The sequence below is a fragment of the Eleginops maclovinus genome, chromosome 1 (assembly GCF_036324505.1).
Source record: "Eleginops maclovinus isolate JMC-PN-2008 ecotype Puerto Natales chromosome 1, JC_Emac_rtc_rv5, whole genome shotgun sequence".
Lineage (NCBI taxonomy): Eukaryota > Metazoa > Chordata > Actinopteri > Perciformes > Eleginopidae > Eleginops > Eleginops maclovinus.
Genome location: NC_086349.1, coordinates 16,800,727 through 16,826,746, shown reverse-complemented (window position 1 = coordinate 16,826,746; position 26,020 = coordinate 16,800,727). Strand labels below are relative to the sequence as shown.

Sequence of the window (26,020 nt, the reverse complement as noted above, 5' to 3'; positions counted from 1 at the left end):
TTAGCTTCATTTGGTTTATGGCAAGTGAAAATGTCTGCAGTGAAAAAGGACTGTGTAAAAGCAAGATAGTGTATTTTAAGTCATACAGAAAGGAATATCTGGGGAGGGTACTTGATAAGTCTTATGTCTCTGTCTTTCATTGTCATCCTTTATTTTCATTCCTTTCCTCAGAGGACAGTGCGGCTTTTGTTTGAAAAATAAACCCTTGGCATTGACTGACTCATTTTTATTCAAGGCAATTTGACCTGACCAGAATAAAATAATTATTGTTCAGTCAAAGTTGGACATGGTTTCAACACAATGTGGAACAGTTTCTTTCCCTTGTTAAAATTCCACAAACCTGAATACCAAAACACAATACTGCTTCTGCTGTTGATCGCATTTAGCCTGCTACAATCCCTTGTTACCACTGGTCTAACATTTTTACCCTGGTAAAACAGATGTTTTACTTGCTAAAAGTCAACCTAATTGGGCATGGTTTTAGAATCAAGAATGATTAGGTATGCATCCGTTTTGTTTGTTTTTTTTACATTTTAGAAACACTTGTTATAACACTTTAAAAAGTGTGCTGAGATAGATTTAAATCATTTTCACAAACAATTGAAAATAACACCCACTTTTTAAAGATGTAAAGCTGGTAATATTAAGTATGCCATGGCCATTCAAAGTTCAGTAGGTGATAGTTCTATTCTGTTATGACGACTCTCCAACTATGTGGGACCCGCCCCTACATGGCTTTAACTCTTAAACGGTGGGAAGTGACTGCAATCGACAGAAGTGTGCGCAGGAGCAAATATGGGGTATTTTCCTGATCTTTCCATCGAGACCTGGACTTTAATAGTCTTTTTCTTAACCCTAATCGCAGTGTAAGTATATTTATGTGTGGTTTGTCTCTATTTTTCTTCTGAAAGTAAAGGTTTCCCAGACAAATTCAACCGAAGAGATATGTTGTAAACGTCACAATGTTATTTTGCTAAAAACATTTTACCGTGAAGTGGAGTCTTGCCGTTTAAGTTGGTGCACAGGGGGAAACGGCCTCCTCGGAAGCAAAACGGTCAGTGGAGAACTGAACAGAATTGCCATGAGTGTAGAACACTTGCATATTATTTAAAACAAAGTAATCGATCGCTTTTAGATGAGCCCACGCCCACTCCTGCTGCGTAACCAAGAAACTGCGCTCATTAAGCTTTGATTTACAGCTCTATTGGGCACTACATTTAATACAGTTAACAGTTTTAGCCCTCGCTAAACTTTTCATATTTCCGTTTTAAAACGGTTTTATTTATACAAATGTATACATTATTCCTTAAAAACATCATACAAGTCCAAATATCTGCTATGGAAATAAGATTTAGCCGACTAAAATATATAAAGGTGACAGGATTTTTGTTCGTACATAAAACGTCAAACAAATCCTTGTCTTAATGCTATGACCTACGACCTGTACCCTACAGCAGGTCCAGGAGGTCAGTTATAGTAAAGAAATTATTAGGAAACCCATAATGATAACACATTCAAACTCTGGCCGTCTGAAATTAGGACCACTTCTGTGACCATGTGACTATTACTCATAATAGATAACGTGGTTAGTTATTGAGGTAAAGTCATATATGGCTGTAAAATGTGTCATAAAATTGCTAATTTAATACCAGGCATTTGCATCATTTTACATTATTGCTTTGATAATTGAAGATGTAAAGCATACTGCTATTCTTTACTGTTTAATATAAGTAAGGAGCACAAGCTAACAAGTTTCATTCAGTTAAATAACAAAATATGCAACAATCTAAATTAAGTTTATTGTTGGTAGAGTTTAAAGAGAGCATTGAAAAAACATTTTTGTTCATGGTATTCAGCTAACAATGTTCAGTTTAAACTACATAATGTCACAGTGGGTAAGTACAGTATAGTGCAGTTCAGTTGTGTGACTGTGTGATAACCAAACTAATCCAAGTCTTTGTAAAACAAACATTAAACAAGTTGCAATCCAAGTTCATATTCTTTATCAATAAGATATTTATTTGAACTTGGTTATTTTCCTTTTACTGATGATAAAACTGATAACACAAGGCAATATGAAAGAAAGATGGATTTGGTCTGTGGTCTAATCATGCTTTAAATTCTCAGATATGGATATGCTCCATATGGCCTTTTCAAGAAACTAGGCATCCGTGGACCCAAACCTATGCCCTTTATTGGGACATTTTTGGGGTACAGAAAGGTGAGACGCATTCAAACTTGTGATCTAAGCCTACACTCCTCTTATAATGGTTTTGACATTGTCACTTCTATATTCCTCAGGGCGTTCACAATTTTGACACAGAATGCTATCAGAAATATGGAAAGATGTGGGGGTAAGTGTGTGTACAAGAATACTGTATCTCTTAACATACATTTGTCATGCAATGCTCCAGGCTGTAACTGGCTCTCCACAATATCTGTTATTTTATTTTAAGGTTGTACGATGGCAGGCAGCCTATAATCGCTACAATGGACACGGCTATTATCAAAACAGTCTTGGTTAAGGAATGTTATTCTGTCTTCACTAACAGACGGGTAAGGAAAAAGCACACTGTTCCCAGTGTTTCCTAAGTTAAGACCACAATACTAATCAAATACCAAAATGTAAAGAAGGCTTTGTGTGTGTGCGTGTGTGTGTGTGTGTGCGTGTGTGTGTGTGTGTGTGTGTGTGTGTGTGTGTGTGTGTGTGTGTGTGTGTGTGTGTGTGTGTGTGTGTGTGTGTGTGTGTGTGTGTGTGTGTGTGTGGGATCTGGGTTTAGGATATTGGCCTAAATGGACCCTTGCGTGATGCCGTATCAATAGCAGAAGATGAACAATGGAAGAGGATTCGTAGTGTACTTTCACCGTCATTCACCAGCGGGCGCCTGAAAGAGGTTAAAAAGCACACTGCACCCTTAAAATATCTTGAATGTACATTGTGCATTATTTACACCAGTTGTTTATATTATGACATGAAAAGCATTAATTATTTTTTAAAAAAAATTCACAGATGTATACAATAATGTTGCACCACTCAAGTAATCTGATCAAGAGCCTTCACAAGAAAGTAGAGGCGGAAGAAGTCATAGATGTTAAAGAGTGAGTAATGTTTTTGATGAGATTTGGGCAATTGCTTTAAATCTTTTTCCTTTGAAGTCCAAGAAACAACATTTCCAAACTGAAACATTTACATGGGATAACCTTTGGCTTGTTCCAACGTTTGTATATTGGTCTTTTTTTGTAGTGTATTCGGACCATACAGTATGGATGTTGTGACCAGCACTGCCTTCAGTGTGGACATTGATTCCATCAACCATCCTGCTGATCCTTTTGTATCAAACATCAAGAGAATGGTTAAGTTCAACTTCCTGAATCCCTTGCTTGTGCTTGTCGGTATGTCAAAGTTATGCTGTACAACCAGACTGTCTAACTCGTCCCCTTGAGCAAAAAAATAACTATCTTTCAATTATGTTTCTTTTCAGTTCTGTTTCCATTCTTGGGAGGAATTCTTGAAAAGATGGATGTGTCATTCTTCCCTGCTGAAGTGTTAAGTTTCTTCTACAACTTTCTAGCATCTATCAAATCCGACCGGAGCAATAAGGATCATAAGGTATATGCATTTGTTTGATGTTGGTTTCTGTCCATTTTTCATATGTTGTGTCCTTTCCCTCAAAACACAAACTGGAAAAACAAAATAGGATTTTTGCTTTCTACTGTACTTCTACTTTGCATTGCAGAAAAGAGTGGATTTCATGCAGTTGATGGTGGACTCTCAGACTTCAAAGAACAAAGACAATACAAGCTCCAACAAAGGTAGACAAAGAAATCACATGGATTAAATTAAGTTTCCTTCAATTTCCTCTTTAGTCATGTCTGAAGGGTCACTTTCTTTTTAAATATAAAGTTTGTAACCCTATCACCAGCCCTAAGTATTTTTTCTGCTACAAGACAAAACAAGAGATGGATAAGCAGTTAACTCCATTGCTGAGATGTTTATCAGTAGAGTTTTAATAGTTTGATCATTGTGTGTTTGTTTTACAGGACTGACTGATCACGAGATCCTGTCCCAGGCAATGATATTCATCTTTGCCGGCTATGAAACCAGTAGCAGCACACTTGGATTTGTAGCCTACACCCTGGCAACTCACCCTCACACTCAAAAGATCCTGCAAGAGGAGATTGATGAAACCTTCCCAGAAAAGGTTACTAGTTCACTTTTTTTTTATTGTATATACTGTATATGTGTATTTAATCAGCAACTGATCATTTACTACCAACTACTTTATACTCCAGGGTCGGCCAACCTATGAAGCTGTGATGCAGATGGAATACCTGGAGATGGTGATTAATGAGGCGATGAGGCTGTACCCTATTGCTAATCGATTAGAGAGAATGTCAAAGTCATCCGTGGAGATAAATGGTGTGACCATCCCTAAAGGAACTGTCATAATGGTACCAATTTACACTCTCCACCGTGACCCTGATTTGTGGTCAGAGCCTGAGGCCTTCAAACCTGAAAGGTACAATACTAGATTGATGGCAGACTAAGACCAAATTTGACCTGAATTTAGTAATTTGGTTAATAAACTTAAGATGTTTGTTCATTTCTTTTTAGGTTCAGCAAAGAGAACAAAGGCAACATAGATCCATATGCCTTCCTGCCCTTTGGAGCAGGGCCAAGGAACTGCATTGGCATGCGATTTGCTCTCTTGATGATGAAGTTGGCTTTGGTAGAGATCCTTCAGAACTTCAGCTTTGTCACTTGCAAGGAGACAGATGTAAGGAGACTCTCTCAGTGGTTGTGGTCAAAGTGAAGGTTTTTATGTAAGGTTATGTGCAATCATGTTTGAGCTTGTACAGGGGTTCATTGTTGTCTTGTTTTCCTAGATTCCAATGGAGCTGGGAGTTGATGGATTTACTACACCCAAGAATCCTATCAAACTGAAGCTGGAGCGCAGAGCAACCGATGCCGGTTCTCCCTCAAGCTAATTCTTAGTTTATCTGCAGCAACTATCTCTCTTTTTCGAAACCAGTCTACAGCATAACAGTTTATTAATAACAAATGTAAGGACACCATTTATTGACAGAACACCATGTTAACTTGTCTCAAAAAGGTTGGTTCTACAACAGAAAAAACTGCTTATGTTTTTGTCATTTTGATTTACTCAGATAACTTGTTTTTCTATGTATTTTGACTCACCATATGATTCTTTAACTTCTTTAAATCTTGAATATTACAGATTAACCATTGTGTAATCACCATTATGACTAAGTAGGACTATGCCACAATATATATTCTATAGAATTATATTGCAATGTGTTATCACTATATATGCTCATATGTAAATGCTGTTGCTTTTAATTTGAAATAGTTTTATAACATGATCAAGTTCAACAACATTACTATTGTATTTCATCTCAAAAACTCCTAGTAGAGAGTTCAAATAGGCTCAAATATCCAGCTTTGCTTGTTTCCATGGTGTTGGCATTATCTGGTTTGCTGTGCTCTTTGCCTGCTTTTCTAAGAGGTTGGAGCTGAGGGCTTCCTAAGTAGGCTTCACTCAGGAAACAGTGTTTGAGATTGCAACAGATAATGACCTCATTCTGTATCCCTTTCACATTATTGATATTTTTGCAATCACATATGATTTGTACTTGTATTTTTTTCCATCTATCTAATAAAAATGCTTAAACTAATTTGGTAATGTTTTATTTTAGGAAACTATAAGCCTTTATTTTGGAAGTAATATTCGTACCTATCATAAGGGCCCTTATTAAGTAGTACTTTCAATTTCGATTCTTCTTACATTTGCAAAATAATTACTTAACTTAAGTAATGTTTTAAATGCAGGACTTTACTTGCACTTGACTCTGTTTACACTTTAGGGCTATATTTACTTTATTAACAGATGTGGATACCTTTTTTTATGAGCAGTTATGTAAAGATCATTGCAATTTGTGTTGTAATGTTACATCAGCAGTAAAGGAAAAATACAAAGCCATGAAATACAGGTGAAAGAGTACAGTGCAGTGGCACCTTAGCACATAAAACCGGTCTTGCAGTGCTTTACATCAGAAGAAATATGACAAACAATCATATGGAACATGAGGCTGAACTTTGACGGGAAATACCCTTATGAGAGTCTCATGGGTAAGTACCAGCAGTCTCTTACTAACGTGGGAATATTTCAACAACAATGACTTTGCACAATTTAGAAAAGGTCCTTTAAGAAAAACATCTTGTCTATCAGGTTCCTTCTTTTCAATAAGACACGGTCTGAAAAAGGTAGTAGGAAAACAAGAGAAGTATTTAGGGAAGATTAGACACTGCATTATCAACCCTCTCCCTATCCTGTTTCACTAAATAACTGGCTTATTTTAAACGGCAGGACACACTTCCAAGGGCTGTATCCCGACCTGACACTCCCATATTGTCGGGCAAAACCAGCCCTTACTTCTACACTATTTTATATTTGGGTTTTAAATGTGGTAGATGTGTAAGATTACTGTCACAGAAATGGACACACATCAACACAAATAAAACTTTAGAACTTTATTGTTATTAAACTTTATTTTTTAGTATTATTTTAAATGTATGAATAGAACATAGGTTTACAGAAATTAGGTTTAGTTAAGATTGTAATGCTTTAATCTGGCCGTTAGGGGGCGGTAAAACAGAGAGAGACGATGCAAGTCCTCTCTCCTCACACGAGGCGTCCATATTTACGTGCATTTTTAGAAATAACCTGTGCATTACATCCCCGTAGTATCTCAGGATTGTCTGTGTGCAGGAGCATTCTTTATTTTCATTCATAATCATTTGCATATGTTATTGTATGTTTTGATTACAGAACAATCAGTTGGGCCAAACTCATAGTATTGTCACTAAGAATTTACTATCCTAACTACTAAACATACACCTTTAGTATGCCATGATTAGACTAAATCTACCACACGTGAACAAAGTGATACTAAGAAACAGTAATGTGTAGAAATCAACACTGGACGTCCGAAACAAAGAGGTTTATCCTAGAGAATCAGGGACGCCCCAATCCCCGCCCCTTAGCGAAATGACAGCCAGCCATTGGTCTGATTGTTACACTATGCCACTGTGATTGGCTGGCGGCCTCGTCGTTGAACGTCTGTTGTTTGCACTCGCCTCAGAGCTGCAGCGCTGACAGTGGACTGTCTTGATTCATGTTGCTGTGGAGCCTCCTTTTTGGATTTGGAGAACAATTAATGCGGTCAGAACTGAGCGCATCAAGGTATGTTTACAAGGAAGGTTTTGGGAGTATTTGCTACATGGCTTCCACAAATTAAGTCTTTAATTTAGTCGGGCTTTTTTGAGTCAAATAAAGGTAAAAATTCAAAAGTCCATAGACAGGTTTTTGACCCAACCTATGTGCTAGTAGTGCATGGTGCTTTGCCATTTCTGGTTTAATTAAAACTTTACAGCCGCCAACTATTCAGAACTTTGCGCTAAAAAATATATATTGCTAAAGTACATTTAGAAAGACAGACAATAGCAACAATCGCAGAGAACCAGGGTTCTTGTTGAGTTCATTTTCAGGCTAATGGGTGAGGACTTCAGTAATATTGATGCACTATTGATTTTACCATCATCGGGCAATCTATATAAATGATAGCTAATGTGTTGTTTTTGTGATGTCTATGACACTTTGCAATTGAAGTTAATGTTTCCAGCACGGGAAGTAATGACAGTCCCTTGTGCACAGACAAAGGCCTAAGACGGCAGGTGGATCCTCTGCTGTTCCTGAGCAACCGCTGCGATCATGTATTGCTTATTTTGGATTGAACACACTGAGCAGTCTGTCGTGCAGATTGAGCACAGATCCTTCCTGGTTAATGAGCCAGGATAAATGAAGTTTAATCTAGGCTTTGTGTACTACTGAGAGAAAAGATGACCATAAAGAAAACAAAGTGAACTGTGTCCTCCTAGTGCACACAAGCATGAAATCACCACAGACTAGTGAAACAAATGTGCTCTAATGCTGTCCTATATAGACTTATTCATTATAATTTGAGGATTTGCATGAATGAACATTATCATTGCAATTCTGTAAGATGTTTACATTTGGCGGTTATGAGTTCATCACAAAGCCAAACTGCATCTCTTCCATATGAAACCATGCAGGCTAGAGAGTGGGATTCTGGGATTTACTCTTCACTGATACTTCCCATGGTGTGGGCATCCCAGGAATGTAGAAATTATTTTCCATGGGCACTGATTTACAGATATCGGGTGACACATAGAGAGTTTTGCCTTGACAGCCAACAGCTCAAACACACTCTTATATCCTTGTGTGTGCGTGTGTGTTGCTTTGCTTTGAATGTGTGGTGAGCCACAGAATGCACCGAGGTATTTGAATGCTGCAGCAAGAAAGTAAACAGTAGCCAACATTCTCTATTGGAGAAGAGGGGAAGTTTGTTCAAAGGGAGGATGAAGACAGTTGCTTTAACTTTTGGTACTGACGAGGGGCAAATTCAAGTTAATATCTGAACAAATGAGTGGAAAAACATGACAAAAGCAGGGGCATAAGGGTCAATTAATGGTTATCTGTCTTCCCAGCTTGCTTGTATTTTGTCAAACACATAATTAACACTCTGAGAAGCAGCCGACCATTATGAGGCACTGATGATAACCTAAAAGCATCTTCAACAACAATGAAGTCAACTACGTTTTGTCTTTCTCTTAATTTTAAGGATGACATCAGCTGTGTGAGGTGTGTTATGGCCCTTTGACTATGACTGGACCTAGCTGATGAATCACAGGACACAGTGGATGGAGTCTGGGATGGCTAATACCTTAAACGTGTGTGCCAATAACATGTTTCAAACATCTCATTCACCTTAAAACAAAAACAAACTTTACAATGGGGACCGAATACAGCAACTGTCCTCAGACCCTCAGCGACTTAAGATGCAGATATGCTAATGACTTCCTGTTTATAACCCTGGGCACAACACAGAGAGGCCACAGATTGGACCCCAGATCCCATCCTATACCAGCTCTGTGCGACTCACTGACAAAATACTCTCAGAAAAGTCACTAACGCAAGCACAAGTGCACTGCTTCAAATAAATCCTTTAAAAACAGCCAGACAGATTTTACCTCACTTGGTAGATCATTTTGATTGTATTTGAAGTAAATTTGATTCCTTTATTTGATAAAAAAAATAAAAGATTAAGCAGTTGGAGTATTTTTTTTTACATCATTTAAATCTAACTCCTTCTGTGTCCTCAGGATGAGAAGATGAATGTGGAGGCTCTAAGCAGAGGGGAGCTGCTGACTCTCCTCAGTGTCCTGGAGGGAGAGCTGGAGGCCCAGGATGTGGTCATACATGCCCTCAGAGTGAGTATTGACACTTTAATACACATCGTAGAACACATCACATGCATTGGGGAGCAGTCATACGTAATAAAAGCTGAAAAACAATATGAAAGCCGTCCTAGCAACCTATTAAAAAAACACGCTCTTTTGCTTGCCTTTACACTAAAATTAACCTGTCAGCATTACACCCCCCAAAAAGAATGTGTGCTAGCAGGGAGGGGATGTGTAAACAGGAAACTAAGGAAACAGAGCTAGTAAAGACAATGGTGCAGGAGTCATTCTGGTTTCCCTGGCCTTTATTCCACCAGTTCACTAACATTATTACTGCTTTAGACAGGATGTAGTCTACATTTCTCATTTTCATCAGTCTCTTTCAATTCAGGCACTATTCAGAACTCTATGCGTCAACAGTTTGTATCTTAACTAACAACATCTTTTCAGATTTCTTTCAAACTGGGAAATTCCCATTGCTGCTGAACTGAAACAATAATTGCCCTCGGCCAAAGAGAACGACTTTGCAGGCTGTTTGGCACCTCTGTTTGGGTACATACCTCAAAAACTTGTTAGCATGCTTTCTCTGACAAATCAGCTGCATCCAACTGTGTTTCATACTCAGACTAAGACTAAGACGATGTCTTGTCTTTGCAGTAGTGTTGTAGAATTTGCAAAAAATGGTATGCTTAATATGTGCATCTCAAACAATCTCAAAATGTTTTGAGGTTAATTGTCCACTTGGAAAGCTTAAATCATCCCATTACACATTTTGAAAGCACCTTAGACACTAAACAACACATTATAAATCCCCAGTTTTGTGCAGCTCATTCATTCATATTCAAGTGAAAGGGCAAAGCTTTCCTTCAGCTACAATGCTTTGCAGTGTTTGAGTCTAGTCTGATTGGCTCTCCCCATGCCCCTGGCTGCTTTTCACACTCATGATCCCTGCAGCTGCTCCATGCTCGGATGAAGCTGCTTAGTATCTGAATGCTTGACTCATTGTCTGACATAGTGATTCAGGCTGTGAGTACCAACCCTGACTGTCTAGTCCTAATGAACCGGCCTTGATAGGGAAGTTTATCTAACAAGCAAGTTAGGCTGTAATCATGAAAGAATTTTCGTGCCTGGGCTTGAAGGGAAGCCAATCTTACATTACCAGCCCAGAGTCATCTTAGATGGCAATTGTCCAGATCTGATGCAGGCAGGGTTTGTCCTAAACGCTACGCACATGCACATAAGCTCCCCTTAGGACAAATGTACAGTCGCCTTGCTGTCTGTACTTACTAATCTTTCTATATCTCTAACTGCTTTTTGCCCTCTTCCTCCATCCCTCCTTCTCTCTTCCTCACACACAGCGACATTATGGGGGGTCTTTCATCTTTAACATGACCCGTGGCCTATCTGCCCACTCACTCTCTCACATATGCTCTGGGGGTCTCTGGTGGGCCAGTTAGAGGCTGCAGTGTTTATTATGGAGAAGATGTAAAGAGTTGTAGGCTCAAATCACTGACTTCCCTTGTTTCCACTGGGGGCTTGTACTACAGTTTAACTGACTGGTCGAAGTTAGGTCAGATTGTGTGTAACCATGGGGCTACAGAGGAGAGTTTCAGGGGTTGATAGTAGACTAATGTGTCCAATATTGAGCTCTGTTTGACTGTGAATTGATTTGCCAGCCAGAAGGTCTATTTGTAATGTGTCTTTCCTGATTTTCATTTCCAACCTTGACTTTTTACTAAATCTTGATATGCCATGGTGTTTTGTTCTATCTATATCTCTCTTCTGGCATTGCCAGCTAAAATGCTGCATTTATCACAATCGGTGTGTGTAAATAATGTTAACTTGAGGACAGCTAAAAGAGCACTTAAATTCTCGACACTCTTTCTCCAACAAATGTTTTCTCTTGCCAGCAGCAAGTACTTGGGATTCTTTTAGATTGCTAGGGACCACCACATTCAGAAGCCTTTTTAACCCTTCCTTTACACAACTCTAAAACCTTGAATCTGCATCAGTGTTTGCTTACTGTTATGGTGGCGTCACCTTTGGGACATGTCTCTACAGATTCATGATTGTACCATTTTTAGTTCTCATAATGAAGGAGACAGAGTAGCAGTTTTACTTGCAGGGTACATTCCTGAAAACATGACACCAGAAACAGGTCGTGCAGTCCTACAGGTGTGGCATGTCTTTTGAGTTGATGATTTTCTATATCTATGCTGGAACTTATTTTTTGCTCTGTCAGGCATGCATGGCATTAATCCAACATAGAGAATGTTCCAGTAGCTCAAAGGAATGATCGTTTTTGAGAAATGAAAACAGACCTGCACCTGCTTTTTTAAATTCTCAGTGGTGGAGCTTTACAGTCAGTCTGTCTTTATTGTTATGCAAGACTTTCGAGGTGCAAAATAAACACAGAGAGGAACCAACTTGTGACACTAATATCGAAATATGTCTCCAGTTTCAACTTGAGAACCTGTGGCTGTGAAACAAATATGGCTTCTTGACAATGTATTAAACTGCTTTTGTTTTGGTTAAAATGTTGCAGTCATGTTGAACAGGGCCGGTCTTGTTTTCCATATGATGTCATATCCTGTAATCCTAAAATGCTTTGTCTATTTTTGCAGGCTGACATGATTTCCTGACTACATAAAACAATAGGGCCTGGTTAGAGTTTGCTGTTCAGATAAGATTCTGTTCCTGTACAAAAATCACTCCCTAAATAGGACATGTTTTAGAGTTGCTAAGGGGGAAATATGATAAAAAGAGCAGAAATCACAGAGAGGGTGCCCTTAAAAGCATAGCATTGGCTATTATAAGACTGTAATGCACACTAGTCTATGATGACAGTGAAGTGCTTCCACATCATCTGCCTCAGGCCTATAAAGAATAAAGCTTCCTGACCTGAATATGCTGACATCACTAATCAAACTTTCTTTTATTCTGTTGCTTTTGTTGTTAAGATCAGGTTCAAACCTGCACATAGCACATCACACACTTAATTTACATCAGCAATCAGTCCATGAGAGCAATGGATTGGGTTCTGTTTCCCTTAATATGTATTTTTATGGCAGCCTCTCTTATCCCTTGACCCAGCTCAAAATAAGGATCATATCTTTTATGGTATCGAGCTCCACCCTAAGCCGCTATTTGCACTGAGCTTGAGAGTATTTGCCTGCTACAAATAGAGTGGTGATAAAAGTGGTCAGTCATAGATAAGAAAAATCACTGCTTTCTCAATGCCGTTTGTACTTGCAATTTGTAACATAAATCAGATTAATTTTTGACTCAGTTGAGGAGGACTTCCTTGTTCCACCCTAACGATATGCTTCTCTTAACGCATTGTCTGACCAAAGTGCAAGAGCACCTGCTCCCATTTTCCTCTCACTAACCACTGATGATAGCAATTGGGGCAGTTAATCATTACTTGGAAGTTGTCTTCTTGCACAGCCCATAAAGTGAAGTAAGGTTTGGTTTGGCATCTTCCCAGTTATCTTAGTGCTGTCTGTGGTAAATGTGTGGGTGGGAGGTGTGGAGGATGCAGCCAAAGCCTTAAGCACACACCTTAGCTTACGCTTTAAGAAGCACAAACTTTAAAAAACATCACTCTTTTTCTCTCTCTTGTCTCTGTTTCTTGCTCTGTTTTATTTTTCTTCCTTTTGTTTAGTGTGTTTTACAAGTATGTCACTGGGGCAGGCCCCCTGTACAAATTGAAGCTATTGTATCTGGGGCCCATGTTTTTGTCCGTTATGGTAAATATGTGAAAAAAGCCCCTTTCAGTACAAAAACATTGTTTTCCCCTGATGTTCTCTTTCTATCTGTAACTATGTTTTGTTCTCTGCGATAGTTGCATGAGACACCATGTTCTTCTTTTTCAAACTGATATTCCTTACTCTTTCCTTAAAGTGAACTTTCTTAAAAATGGTACACATTTGAAATCTCTTTTAGAAAAATAATACAATCCAAAAAAAGTATGTATTTTATGTACTGCTATTGGCTCATGTATACAGGACATTCTGTATGACCTGGTACTGTTACTCTATTGTCAGTACAACAGTACCTGCTCGTTTTAAGGACACATATAACTGCTCTAAGTTGATTTGAGTATGTGCTTATCTGAAGAGATAAGGAAATAAGGCTCTACTAATAAATACTTTTTAAATGACTATGTTCAATGTGAAAGGTGTAAGGTGTATTTATCACCAAACTGTCTAGCACTATCGCTTCTCTTTAGGCCTCAAGAAAAATATTATTTTGGCTTTAGGGCCCATAATTGTCACACATTTGTGTTTTAACTTGTACATTTTCTATGCCTGCATGTAGCCAAATGTCCATTAATTTATCTTTAAGTCAGTACATTCGCAATATGTGTTGTCGCAAGACAATACTACATACTGTTGTTCTGTCAGTGTTGTGTAGCTAATGATAATGTTGTCCTTAGTGGCTGGTCATCAGTGTGTCACATCAATTTTTCCTTTTTAAATGCTCAACCTAAACAAGGCTTGCACACTGGTGGGTTGGTATATAATATGTTTTTATTTCATTTCTTAAACGTATTTTTGTCATTTTCTCATCTGTTGCCTTATACAAATACTTCAAAGCATGCCGTTTAGTTTTGTACAGCTTGTCCTTATTCAAGAAGTTAAATGACTGAATTCCATCTTATGAGGCCCTAATAGGTAACACACTACAAGCATTAGCTTTTATTCTGTCTGTACTCATGGACTCCGTGTCGCTTCCCATTTCTAATTTTTACGAGTTTTCCGAGACTGTTGGCGCTATAATGACCAGAACCAACAAAATGGGGTCAGAGCCCTTTGTGTGTGTTTGAGTTTGCAGCCTCACCAGCTCTGTTAAATCAGATGTGACTGCCAGTGGATTGATACCGCTCACCTGCCAAGGCCTGTTATTCAGCACGGCTGACAAGTGGTCCATTGACTAAATGTCCTTTTCCACTATTAAGTAGAGCAGAGTAGATGTCCTCTCCCCAGGAGAAAAACTGCACCGCTAACATCTTACTTCCTCATTCAAGAAAACACTGAGTCCAGAGACATAAATCTGAAGTGGATCCAACACTAAAGAGTCTGCAGCTGCTGAACTAGTGTCATCTTTTGTTCTCCACATTCTTTTCTTCACATTATAGCCTGTTTCCTGTTATAGTCTTAGAAAAATACATGACAGTGTGCTTCTCTTGTACTGCAGGTTGAAAATCAAGATTCTTGATAAATGAATACAACATAATATAAATCAATAAAAGACAAAGTAATAAAGGTAAACTGTTGGAGCATCCCAGTGTATTGTCCTCTTACGAAAACACTAGCACACGCCTTAAGTTTCATATTTGACAGGTCTGGTCCTGCTGTCCTTTTGTCTCAGAGTGTCTCACTTTTACAGTATAGAGGAACTAATTCACTGCATACTTTTTCTATAAACCCCCTCTACAAAGCTTCAGGATTAAAGATGTTACCCTGGAGACAGCCGATTATGCAAAGTACTTTATGCAGCATGGTGTGCAAACAAATGCAAGCAGTATGCTCATTCAGATATGTGCATGCATCAAATTCATGCAAATGTTGAATGCAAATGCAGATTAAGGGCCAAACTGTACATTTGTAACAGGAGATGTACCATTCAGAGTTGCTGCCTTCATTGTCTGACTGCCATTATAGAGGATCTCTAAGGAAACCGGACTCCCTGGTTCTTTTCAGCTCACACAAGAGATGATTGTATCCTGAGGCTGTAGGTAACTGACTAACAGAATCTTTCCAGGTGAAAAGCATCAGGTTGTCTTTCATACGTAGTTACAGCTGCGAGAAAGCATTAGGGAATACAAGCTGTTGAAGAGGGCAATGCTCAAACAAGCTGTAGCACACCACTTTCCATAGCTCTCACATGGCATGACATTTGAGAGGAATTCTTGGATGTGAATTCGAAAACAGAATTATTGATCATGAAACAGTAACTAACAGCATGTCATTTAATCCTTCCCACCCATAGTTGTGGAGACATTTGTCATCAGTAGTTCCAGCTCAGCCTTACAGCAGAGAGGGTTTGCTTGTTGTGCCCTCTCATAAAGGAAGGCACACTCTGTCATTATGATCCAAACTATCCCGGGAAAACCATGGGAGACCAGACCCTAGGCTAAGACTGCCTCCAATACACACACTACCACACGCACACACAGGCCATCCAATCTTAGGCTGCCCTTAATGGTCTGTTTAAACAGCCATTTAACAAAGAAGCTGCAGTTTTACTTTCAAAGTCCAGCACTAAACACATGCACACAGCCACAGGTAAACATGCTCACCCATATAGATTGACATAAAGTGCAAAAAGAGACAGAAATACCACACACACATGCCTACCAATCCTAACATGCACACTGAAGCCTTCTGGGTCAGACATGGAGACAATGCCTAAGACTCAAGCCATTGAGACAGCGTCTTTGTTCAAGTCCTGTAATCTCCTCACTGAGGGTCACATTCTTTGTTCAGCCAGAGAAAGAGCCTCAAATACAGCCTGCCTACTGATGCCCTCTGGGTGTATATCTGTGTATTTGTGTTGTTCAGAGCGTGTGAGAAAAAAGACTGACAGAGAGGCAGAAGTAGAGAGAGGCATTTTCTGAGAAATGGTGATAAACAGGCAGAGGAATGCGGTGCCATGCGTGTTTGGGCAGGGAGATGAAGGGGGGCCAGAGGACCGGAGTGACGGGTGTCCCGAAGGCACGTGGTGTAAACTCTGTGGCTTGTGCTGACATCACTCATGCCGCCAGCTGACCCTGCATGCCTCTAGAAATCAAACCTACTCACTGTATGTCGTTAATGAGACCTCTCGATGATGTATTAGGGAGACACGTAGTGAGGTCAACCAGGACCTATCACGTGTCACTTGTCATTTTAGCATGTTTTTCTCAAACAAGCTGGCACAGTGTATGGTTAATGGACACTACTTTATTTGCCTGCAATGTTTTTCTCCCTCAACATTTCCTTGTAACACCCAAAAAGTGCTGCTGTCTTTTATTATATGATGCTCTAATTAAAAATAGCTCTGTGTGTGTGTGTCTTATTTAATGGCCCGGTCCTTCACCCCTGCATCCCTGGGGAGGAGTTAACATCTGCCCCTGGTGGGGGTTGGACAGGCGCGCCTCACCTCTTTGTGTTTGGGTTGAGGGGAAAGACCATCTGCTTGTGCTCATGCTGACAATCACACTAACATCACTTCTCGCAGATTTCCTGTACACACAGAAACACATTTACTTATGAGACAATGTTTGAAGGCGATATGATACATTAAGTTCCTAAAAGTCAGTCTATCTCCAACATTCACACAGTTTATGATGAGTTACTTTGTGTTTATCTTGGCTGTTAGGCCTCATGTTTTCTTCTTAACACATTTTCCGGTGCTGCATTGTAGAAATGAGACCTTATTTATACAAACTTTTTCACTTTTTCTTCTTAGTCGCTAGACACAGCTGCTCTTGCCTTGATCTAATCCAGCACCTGCTGCTAATGGAACAGCCTAACAGTACAATGACATGTGTGCTTTATGTTTGTGTGTATCTAGGCTCAGCAAAGAGATGCTTTCGTCCAACAGCGTTATGGCCAGTATGACCTCAGCGACCCATTCCTGGCCCTGCAGCGGGACAGCGAGTCAGATGAGCGCCAAAACACGCTCACCCAGCCTCAGGGACACATGCAGGGCCGGGCGGTGGGCCCCAACCCTCTGGCTGTGCTTAAACTTGTCATGGCTCACTGCAAGAGGATGCAGGAGAGGATGATGGGACAGCTGGCTGCAGCTGAGAGAAGACACAGGAGGGTGAGTAATACAGTCATGAAACCACACATTCAGTGAGTTCTATAGCTCATAGTCTTCAATTCAGATTTGCGTGTCACGACGATGCTGCAGCCATCAGAGTTCCCAACTGTTGTCACACTGGGGCTCACAAAGGCTTGTTGTGTGTATGAATGCATTTATCTATTTGTCTACATGTTTTTCCCATGGACTTGGCTTGGGGGAGTGAGGCAAATAGGCAACATCTGAATCCAGAGCTTAGAGGGGAGGGTATGGAGCTTTATCGAAGTAGAGCTCATAAATATCAACCTGATGACTCTGATCAGTTAACTTTATAAATGTGATCACACTGACAAAACCTAGTAAGAAGAAGAGGTTCTGCTATGCAGGCTGTTTAGTCGGTGGACATCTTTCACAGCAACATTAGATGGAAAATTATTTGATCTAACCCTGGCAGATGAAAACCTGAAATGCTTCTGCCATGTGGACTGTTTCTTTATTGTTGCAGTCATATCGTTATTTATTATTGATAAAAATAACACTATCGGCCCAATCTAGCCTTAACCATCATCTTTGCTTCTAATTATTTGTATAGTTGTATTGCATTTAACACTGTGTGCAGCGGGATCCTGTTATAAGAAACAACAACATTATTTATTGTTGAATGCGTGCACTGAATCCTCCAACAAGAAACCTGTCTGCATGTCATGGGATTTAATTTTTTCCACTGTTTGATAGATGATAGCTGATCTGGAAGAGGAGAAACGACGGCGGGCCCAGGAGTCAGAGCAGAGTGATGATTTCACCTTCATGCTGCGGACAGAAAGAGACAAACTGCTGCAACAGGTATGACTGTGTAAAAGACACCTGCAGTCTGTGTGTAGAGTGTAGGTGTTTAGGTTTGGTAAAGCCTGAGCAATAACCGGGCATCACAATTTACATCTGGTTCAATATGTTTTTCCTTTCCCACTTTGTTCTTCTTCTCTGTCCCTCTCCTCTGCCTGTTTGCACAGCGTCCTTCAGAGTAAAACCAAGAAACTGAGAAGGGTATCATCAGTACAGTTTAATGTGTAACTCAGTAGGGTGGAAAGGGCTTGGCTCGATAAAGTAACAACACACGCAGGCACCTTTTATGCACCAGTACAGTACTGTTTCAAAGGAAAGAGAGGAGGAAGAGGCCATTGTTTAGTTGTCCAGCAGCCATGTGGCTTTATGGCCTCAGGAAACCTGAGATAATGGATGTCCATGTCTAATGCAAGGTCAGCTGGCGCACACATACTGTGAGCACACAATCAGCCACTATACAAACTTCATACAGGGGCTTTATGTAAGAAACAGTTCCTGAGTGTCTCCCAGTCTTCCTCCGGCTGTCCTGACTGTGTTGTTTTTTTTGTGTATGTGTTTCATCACCTCTCCTTTCCATCGATAACTCATCAAAGCGTTGAGCCGCCCCGTCACCGTCTAATGACCTCACAGCAAACTCAACTTTCCATAAACATGCCTACCAGGCAAATCATTATTTAACATGGCAAAACATGACCAATTACTTCTTTCTGTTTCTCTTCTGACTCTAAAACAACGCAAACTGTCCTACATCCCTTTTCCTTAATCCTAAGTGATGAAGGTGTAACAAATTCAATTGAAGTTTATTAGACAATAGTGTAATAGGACTAGAAAGCCGACAGAGAAATGGTCATTTAGCCACTTGTAATATGCATTGGGTCTAATAAGGTATACATTTTACATAGTTTATACCATTTAATGTATTTCAAATGATCTTTTTAAATTAAATGATGGAGTCACTAGAGCAAGTATCATAAATGCTTTTGGCATCATGGTAAACTTATATAAAAATAGTGGGATTCCACTTGCAGTAGATAAGTTCCTTTTAAAAATAAACAAAAAATACATTCTAATCTAATTAAAAACTCATCATAGTTTGTATTTGTAATGTGTTAAATGCAAAATACCTATCAAAATGTTTAAAAGTGAAGTGTTTTTTTTTCTTCCTGTGTTGGATCCAATGGAACAAAGCTGTGTTCTTTTGCCTCCTTGTGGTCAAATGTGGAAAAGCTGCCTCGCCTTCTTTCATTCTTTCATCTCTCTGCTTCTCTTTCTAGTTGGAAGTGGAGTGTGCAACTGTGCGGAAGTTAGAGCAGCAACAAGCCCAGGCAGCGAGCCAGGTGGAGGAGTCACTGTCCCAGCAGCAACAGATCTCCTCAACCCTGACGCTGGAGCTCCAGAAAGCCAACAGCCAGGCACAGGAGGAGGCTCAGAAGGTCTCCCAGCTTTGCTCCTTACTCCAAGAGGAGTCCAGTGCCATGGAGAAGCTCCGTGGGGTTCTTGAAGATGAGAAGAGCAGGACAGTCGAGCTAGAGGCCAGGTCTGAGAGTCAGCTAACTGAGTTTAACACAGAGCGAGAGCAGATGAAGGCAAGGATCAGCAAAGAGGAGGAGAGGAGTAGGGAGCTCGAGAGACAGTTGGAGGAGTTGAGGAAGAGGTTGGCTGAAACTGGAGGGGGTAAAGAACAAGCAAAGCAGGCTGAGACAGAGGTGAAAGAATCCCTTTCCAATATGATGTTGGTGTCCACTTCTGTTCAGACTGAGCCGGACGGAAAGATAACTGTCACTCCTAAATCCTCCTCGGTGTCAAAGGTCAATGGGCATCACACTCAAAAAGAGACGGAGCCAGCACAGGAGGGGAGAGGAGCAGAGAATGGAGGAGTGGTAGAGAATGGGGGTGGAGCACTTTTGCATTCCCCTCTTCCCACTCACCCTCATCCTCACTCTCCCTCCAGCACAGCCTCCTCATCCCTCTCTTCTTCCCCTATTTCCTCCCCCATTCTTGCCAAGCGTCTGGGCAGCCCAGGCTTCCATCAGTCCTCCTACCAGGCCAGTGTCAACCAGCGATTCCACGCCGCTAGGCACAAGTTCCAGAGCCAGGCTGAGCTGGAGCATCAGCAGCATGGAGGCCCTCTTTCCCCGAGAGACCTCTCCCCCACTACCACTTCTATCCCTCCCCCACTAGAGCACAGCTCAGCAAAGCAGCTTGCCCGCAACACCGTCACTCAGGTGCTGTCCCGCTTCACCAGCCAGCAGGCCGGCGTCAAGCTGGCCCCTATCAGCAGCTCCCCTTTTGGTACAGACTACCGCAATCTAGCAACATCTCCTCCTGGTGGCAGGTCTCCCTCTTCAGGGCCTCTATCTCCAGGCATCCGCTCCCCCCTCACTCCTCGCTCAGAGAGACCCATCCTCCTCCCATCCCTCCCAAGAAGCCAGGCATGAGTCCAACTCCAGGTTCTCCAATTCACTCAGCCCGGACCAGCCTCTTTCCCGAGCTGACGGGGAACTGTGGACACAGCAACAGCGGGCAGGAAGGAGCCAAGGAGCCTGACCTGCTTTTATCTTCGAGCTAACAGCCAGATTCTACAAACTTACTTGTAAAAGAGTTAGGCCTAAATCAACAGTTACTGTAATGTTCACCTTTATCAACCCTTCTACGCTCTTCATAGCACAGTAAATCAGTAGTAGAGACACTTCAGAGCTGGACTGGTTCTGGAAGATGCTCACCCTGAGAGAAAAAAGAACTATTTGACTATTTAAAATGTAGTTTATTATGATTTTTAAAAATATCTAATTCATATTTCTATTACCATTCCTGACTTTATTTCTATATATAGATTTTTTTTGTAAGTTTAAAGTTTTAGAATGAAAATATTTATCTTTCTATTTTCCACCTTCACCCTATAATAAGGGTGTTTAGAAATCATATGTATAAAGAGAACAAGCTAAAGACCTGTTTGGTTTTAAAGAAAGACACGTTAAAGAGGTTTCAACGTAAAAACATTCCTTTTCTTTTGTTTTATCGCTCAAATTACCAGTCATTTTAGAATCAAAAAAGCCAAGACTTTAGTCAGAAGCAACACTGTATAGCAAGTAGGAGGGCTAACCTATATGGATGTAGAATATCGCGAATGTTTAGATATCACCATTACACAGTAAACTAGTGAGTAGTTTTTAAATGTTTTTCCAATGAATCTTTATGCAGTTCCTGGATACCTACGGATATCTGTCCATGAAAACACTACTATACTGTAAATAGTTTAAAGTTTATTTTGATTAACATCACATGCATGTGCTGTTTTTCTATTGCATTAGTCATGGATACACTGAATCTTAAAAAGGGAGAACACACTTTGTACTACATCACTATAATATATTGTAATTCTACAATTCATTTTTATATTCAGGGAAGGTAATGCCTTCTTCACCCAAACCATGAAGTCACAATTATGCGATACCCTTTTTCCATCGAGAACATTGTAGGGACTAAAGGTTTGTATCTTGCTACTGTTTTTATATTATCTAATTCACTGTGTTGTCTTTTCCTAACAGCACTACGATGTACCCTTTAGGTTTACGGGATTTAAAATCAAAAACTTATTGAAAGTTATTGTTTCAATTAATCAATTTAAAGCTGTAGATTGATACACTGTTTGTCTGCGAGGGGGATCAGCTCTCTCTATAAATACACATATCATGAACACTTGCATCATCCAGTGCTGTTAATAAATAAATTGACAATGCCTTAAAGCGAAGTGTTTCAAAGTGTTTCTGTAATTAATCTTGATTAATAGGTTATGCAAAAAAACAAACAATCTATCCAATATTTTCAATCCATTTATTTTTACAACAGAATGGGGCAGTACAGTCTTCAACTTTATAACTGATCGGCACACAGCTGTAGTATGGTGTGAGGGTTGAACACAGCACGTTGTACAGCTATCAAGTAACTGATCCAGAGTCAGCCTACTCAGACGTTATGTAACACATACAATATGATATGGCCTTTCAGAAGTCCTGTCACCACAGGATATGATCTTGCTTTCCTGTGTTGCGTACATTGGGCATCAACCGATACACAATGTTTGTTACAGTTAAGAGTGCATTATTTTAAGACTCCAAAAAAAAAACACGGCATATTAAAATAGAAATTTGCATACACAGGTTGGAAGATGGAGTTCTTTACCATAGGAAAGAGATTTTGGCAAATAAATCTTGGTTAATACGAGTATGTTTTCCTTCTTACAAAGGAAAAGCTGTACAGCAATGGAGGTGGTGTTGCTGATGTAACAGAACAGATAATACATTACAGGTGCAACAGTGTAGAAGTTGCTTTATCTTAATTCAGTCATCAATGCTTGCATGGGTTGAGACATAAATCAGTGGAGTGCAACAGAAAACAGGTTATCACTCCCTCAGCCCTGACAGACAGAGACAGACATACAGGTCTACAGTGCAGGAGCAGAGCTATGCTGAGGATCATGCACAGCTAGAAATACTGTCAATTTCACTGGCAACACACAACTACTGGTACCAGTTAACATTTCCAGTGAGTGCTTTCCAAATATTTGTTTATTTCTTAGAATTAAACCTTGATATGTGATGGTGTGCTTAATTTCTCTCATCAGCTGCCTTGTGCGGTCCTGGGTATTGGCTCTGTGTGCTGAGAACTCCACTGGGACATGATCACAGTTCTGCTTCAGTTTGACTAATTTGACTATTCGAACTTTTGACTTCTGGAGGTCTATATTACTTTATACGTAGCAGTCCTGAGCAAAGCCCTGCACACTGACCCAACACAACTCTTTTACAACACACACCCGGAAGTAACCGTTTTCTCCCAACCATGATTTTTTCCATAACTTTCTTACAGCAGACGGATATCTGTGCGTAACGGTCTGCAAATCTTCAGTTATACTTTTTTTAATTTTTTTTTTTAATTCCTTGCCCCATACTGATAAAGCTTTTGCTTTGGTTAGTCCTTGCGCATGTATAGGCGGGTTGTTGTGGGCCCAGTGGATTGTGCGTCACCCTGGTGAGTCCCTGACCTTCCACTAGGCATTCTGCATCTCCTTGCCAATTTTGTAACTTAGGATCTTATTCCAGTCGATCTTAGTGCGTGTGACAGGCAGCTGGCGACGCAGGGCCTTAAAGGTGGTGTCAGACATGGTCTGGTAGTTCTCACTGATGGCAGTCTGAGAGAAAAAGGTGGGAGTAAACAAATATTAAGTATAACATATTTTTACTTTTTTTTTTATACAAGAAAGACCTTTAATTTTAAACAGTATGTAAAACATGTTGCCAATTACCTGGTAGTCATTTTCTGCATTCTCAATAATGTCAACAAATTCCTTGGCTGTCTGGCTTTCATTCTGTTTCAAAAACACAAACATAATCATTACTTTTCAAACTTAAACTTCATGAGCCACACAACGTTAACACCATTGCTGAGAGACTGTATGAGAGCCCATGTACTAAAGGTTTCACTTACAGTCACTGGTATTGATTCCTCTACCTCCTTATGGCTAACCAACTGCACATTCCCATCTTCATAGTAGTGCACCTGGAGACCGAAGAGTTTTTTTTAGTAAACAAGTGTAAAAACCAATACCCCTCCTTGTCTTATTTTTCATTTCTGCAGTAGTGTCACTAAATGTAATTCACCTGGATTTTAAGCACTCCCACCACCTGAGCAGTAGACTGACCGAGGGTAAGCTTCCACTCTGACCTACAGCGACCATTCCTGTGTTACAGAAGAGAAGCCCTACATTACAAACAGAGCGCAGACATAAATTCAGATATCCTATAAATAGACGTGTGCAGGACAGTCACTTTACCAGAAGTTTTTGGGTTGAAATTGATGTCCTTCAATGCAGGCTATGATAGTTTGCTGCCCATCAACTGTTTTCCCATATACCTGCATTGCACAGATGGTATTGTGTATGAGTATTGGTAAAATGTCAGGCACAGATGAATATTTTGTCACAATTTGTGTGCGCCTTACTGTGCACACTCCAGTAGGGTAGTGCTCCTTGACGTAGGCACTGAGGGAAGTATCACAGGCATCTCTCCAGCTTCTCAGGGCCGTCTCTCCTTCATAGGGCTGCACGTCGCTCACCTCTTTTCTTAAGTGGTCAAAGCGAAATGCCAAACAGTTGCGAGGGTCCAGGAAACGTCCCTGACCCAAGTCCCCATGCTCTGTGATCAAAACCTATTAAAATGAGAATGGAAAGATTAAGAAACGACTGCCTTTCACACATGCTCTTCTGGAATAAACAGGAAGAATAAAGGATAAAACATACCGGCTCTTCATAGCCTTCTAGCTTGGCAGGAGTAAACTGATCCATGTTGTACTGGGCAAAGGAGCTGGAGAAAAAGAAACAAACGTACAGTAGGCATTCATAATATCCCCTCCATATTTTTTCAAATACATTTTTGCTATTGGCTATTTTGAAAACACTGGCCATGTCCTAATCCTAAGTGCCTATTTAAAACAAAAATATGATATAATCCCCCTACAATGGTGGCTTGAGTGTTTTGAACTTTGTACATTTTGAGTATTTGAAAGTCTGGCAAATATGTTACTTACTGTGATGCCCCCTCCCTGAGGAGGTTGTCATTGTTGAGAAGAAGTCGCACATCTAGCAAAACACAAACAAACTACAGTTACACATTGCTTTTATAAGACAAAACAATTAATAACATTATCAAGGAATATATTATAATACATGTGTTATGCGAAATACAGTATTATTATTACTATGCAACTATTGCCACTTCTTACCATTGAAGACCTCATTGAACTCTCCCGGGGGGGCATGAGTCACAAAGTTGGCTGCTATGCGTACCTATGAAAGCAGATTAAAACCTACCAATTAATTGATTTATCATGATAATGCTGTTAAGAGCTATACTACTATTATGCTTTAACTAGAGATGAGTATAGCATCTCGATTAGAACCAAACAACTCAATCAAAACTTACAAAAAAATAGCATCAAGCAGGTTTTATTTACTAACATATTATGAGCGTTTGTGAATGAAGGATTAAACATCGAGACAATGCTTTATGAGAGGACACTGCATTAGCAACGCTTGTCCAGAGACTGTCATGTCAATATAAAGTCCTGCCATCATCTTGCCCTTAATTTTCCTGTGGACCACCAATGCATGTTTAATATAAAATATGTCTCTGTACTCTGAACTATGTCGCCACTCAGTTAACGATAAGAGTACATGAATTATTCATAATATTAATAACATGAGGTTCCAAGGACCGACTGTCTGTCTTTATAAATTTGAGTTTTGCCTCCATCTGGTAATGTGTCTAGCTGCCACTGGTTGGGTGTCAATGTCAGGCTCCATATGAACTGTAAGCACCGGTATCTAAACTCCAGCCTGGAGAGGCTAACAAGTATTTGAGCTGCAACTGAATCTGTTTGACCCAGAAATCCTGGACATGTAACGTTAGCCGCTAATGCTAGCTAGCATTACATGAGAGGAATACGTAGCCCAAACTGTAATTATTGCGGACACTGGCATTGCAACGTGACTTTTGGAAACTGGCGTCAATACTTTTGTTAACAATTATCAAGATAACATTGCAACCCCTATAAACTTTTCTGTGTCTAGTGGTTAAAGCTTTCTACCAGCCTTTGAGTTCTACGCTAGTCAACTATAAGCTTTCAATAGCATTGGCTAGTTAGCTTGTGGTAGATTAGAAACACTACTTTATCATTTCGATACCTGGCTAAATCTAGCATCGTCTTTCCAATACCGCCACCGTGAACTCATGTGAACATTTAAGGCGGGTTGATCTCAACACATAATAAAAAACAACGTTAAGCAAAGAATAAAATAGTCTTCAAACCTTCTCTTCATCTGACAGCGGCTCCTCAAAGTCAGCCATCTTGGCTCTTTATGACCCCACCTACTCCAGCTGACTGACAGGAGCAGTGCGGTGGTTGTCATTCACACACAATATTGAATGAATGCTTACACACACGAAAAAAACATGTAATATATGTATATATAACTATCCGTTGAAA

At 40.1% G+C, this 26,020-nt stretch overlaps 3 protein-coding genes across 3 annotated transcripts; 2 read left to right on the top strand and 1 right to left on the bottom strand.

The window, feature by feature from the left end:
* The first annotated feature begins 728 nt into the window (after positions 1–728).
* On the top strand, positions 729–5,697 carry LOC134870197 (cytochrome P450 3A40-like). Its single transcript, XM_063892274.1, has 13 exons — positions 729–866; positions 2,128–2,221; positions 2,302–2,354; positions 2,457–2,556; positions 2,781–2,894; positions 3,011–3,099; positions 3,245–3,393; positions 3,483–3,610; positions 3,738–3,813; positions 4,042–4,202; positions 4,294–4,520; positions 4,616–4,778; positions 4,888–5,697. The coding sequence occupies exons 1-13, from the start codon at positions 796–798 to the stop codon at positions 4,987–4,989; spliced, it is 1,527 nt and encodes a 508-aa protein (XP_063748344.1). The 5' UTR covers positions 729–795; the 3' UTR covers positions 4,990–5,697.
* A 1,466-nt stretch (positions 5,698–7,163) lies between these two features.
* On the top strand, positions 7,164–21,723 carry LOC134870187 (CTTNBP2 N-terminal-like protein). Its single transcript, XM_063892262.1, is given in 7 exon segments — positions 7,164–7,265; positions 8,725–8,833; positions 9,266–9,373; positions 16,904–17,155; positions 17,870–17,977; positions 19,252–20,371; positions 20,374–21,723. Coding segments are annotated over 6 exon segments (1,812 nt in total). The 5' UTR covers positions 7,164–7,265; positions 8,725–8,782; the 3' UTR covers positions 20,547–21,723.
* Positions 21,724–21,797: 74 nt separating this feature from the next.
* On the bottom strand, positions 21,798–25,939 carry capza1b (capping actin protein of muscle Z-line subunit alpha 1b). The gene is made up of 10 exons (XM_063892284.1): positions 25,843–25,939; positions 24,758–24,821; positions 24,563–24,614; positions 24,276–24,339; positions 23,978–24,184; positions 23,811–23,890; positions 23,638–23,716; positions 23,465–23,536; positions 23,283–23,345; positions 21,798–23,168 (listed from the first exon to the last, which is right to left on the bottom strand). The coding sequence occupies exons 1-10, from the start codon at positions 25,879–25,881 to the stop codon at positions 23,028–23,030; spliced, it is 861 nt and encodes a 286-aa protein (XP_063748354.1). The 5' UTR covers positions 25,882–25,939; the 3' UTR covers positions 21,798–23,027.
* Between the last annotated feature and the right edge of the window lie 81 nt (positions 25,940–26,020).

Bases quoted from the DNA above. Each gene is read 5' to 3' on its own strand.
- LOC134870197 (XM_063892274.1), top strand. From the start codon at position 796: ATGGGGTATTTTCCTGATCTTTCCATCGAGACCTGGACTTTAATAGTC. The intron at 2,557-2,780 runs GTAAGGAAAAAG...ATCTGGGTTTAG, and splicing joins CTGTCTTCACTAACAGACGG to GATATTGGCCTAAATGGACC. The intron at 3,100-3,244 runs GTGAGTAATGTT...CTTTTTTTGTAG, and splicing joins GAAGTCATAGATGTTAAAGA to TGTATTCGGACCATACAGTA.
- capza1b (XM_063892284.1), bottom strand. From the start codon at position 25,881: ATGGCTGACTTTGAGGAGCCGCTGTCAGATGAAGAGAAG. The intron at 24,615-24,757 runs GTAAGAAGTGGC...GTGTTTTGCTAG, and splicing joins GTTCAATGAGGTCTTCAATG to ATGTGCGACTTCTTCTCAAC. The intron at 23,537-23,637 runs GTGAATTACATT...TTCGGTCTCCAG, and splicing joins TGGGAGTGCTTAAAATCCAG to GTGCACTACTATGAAGATGG.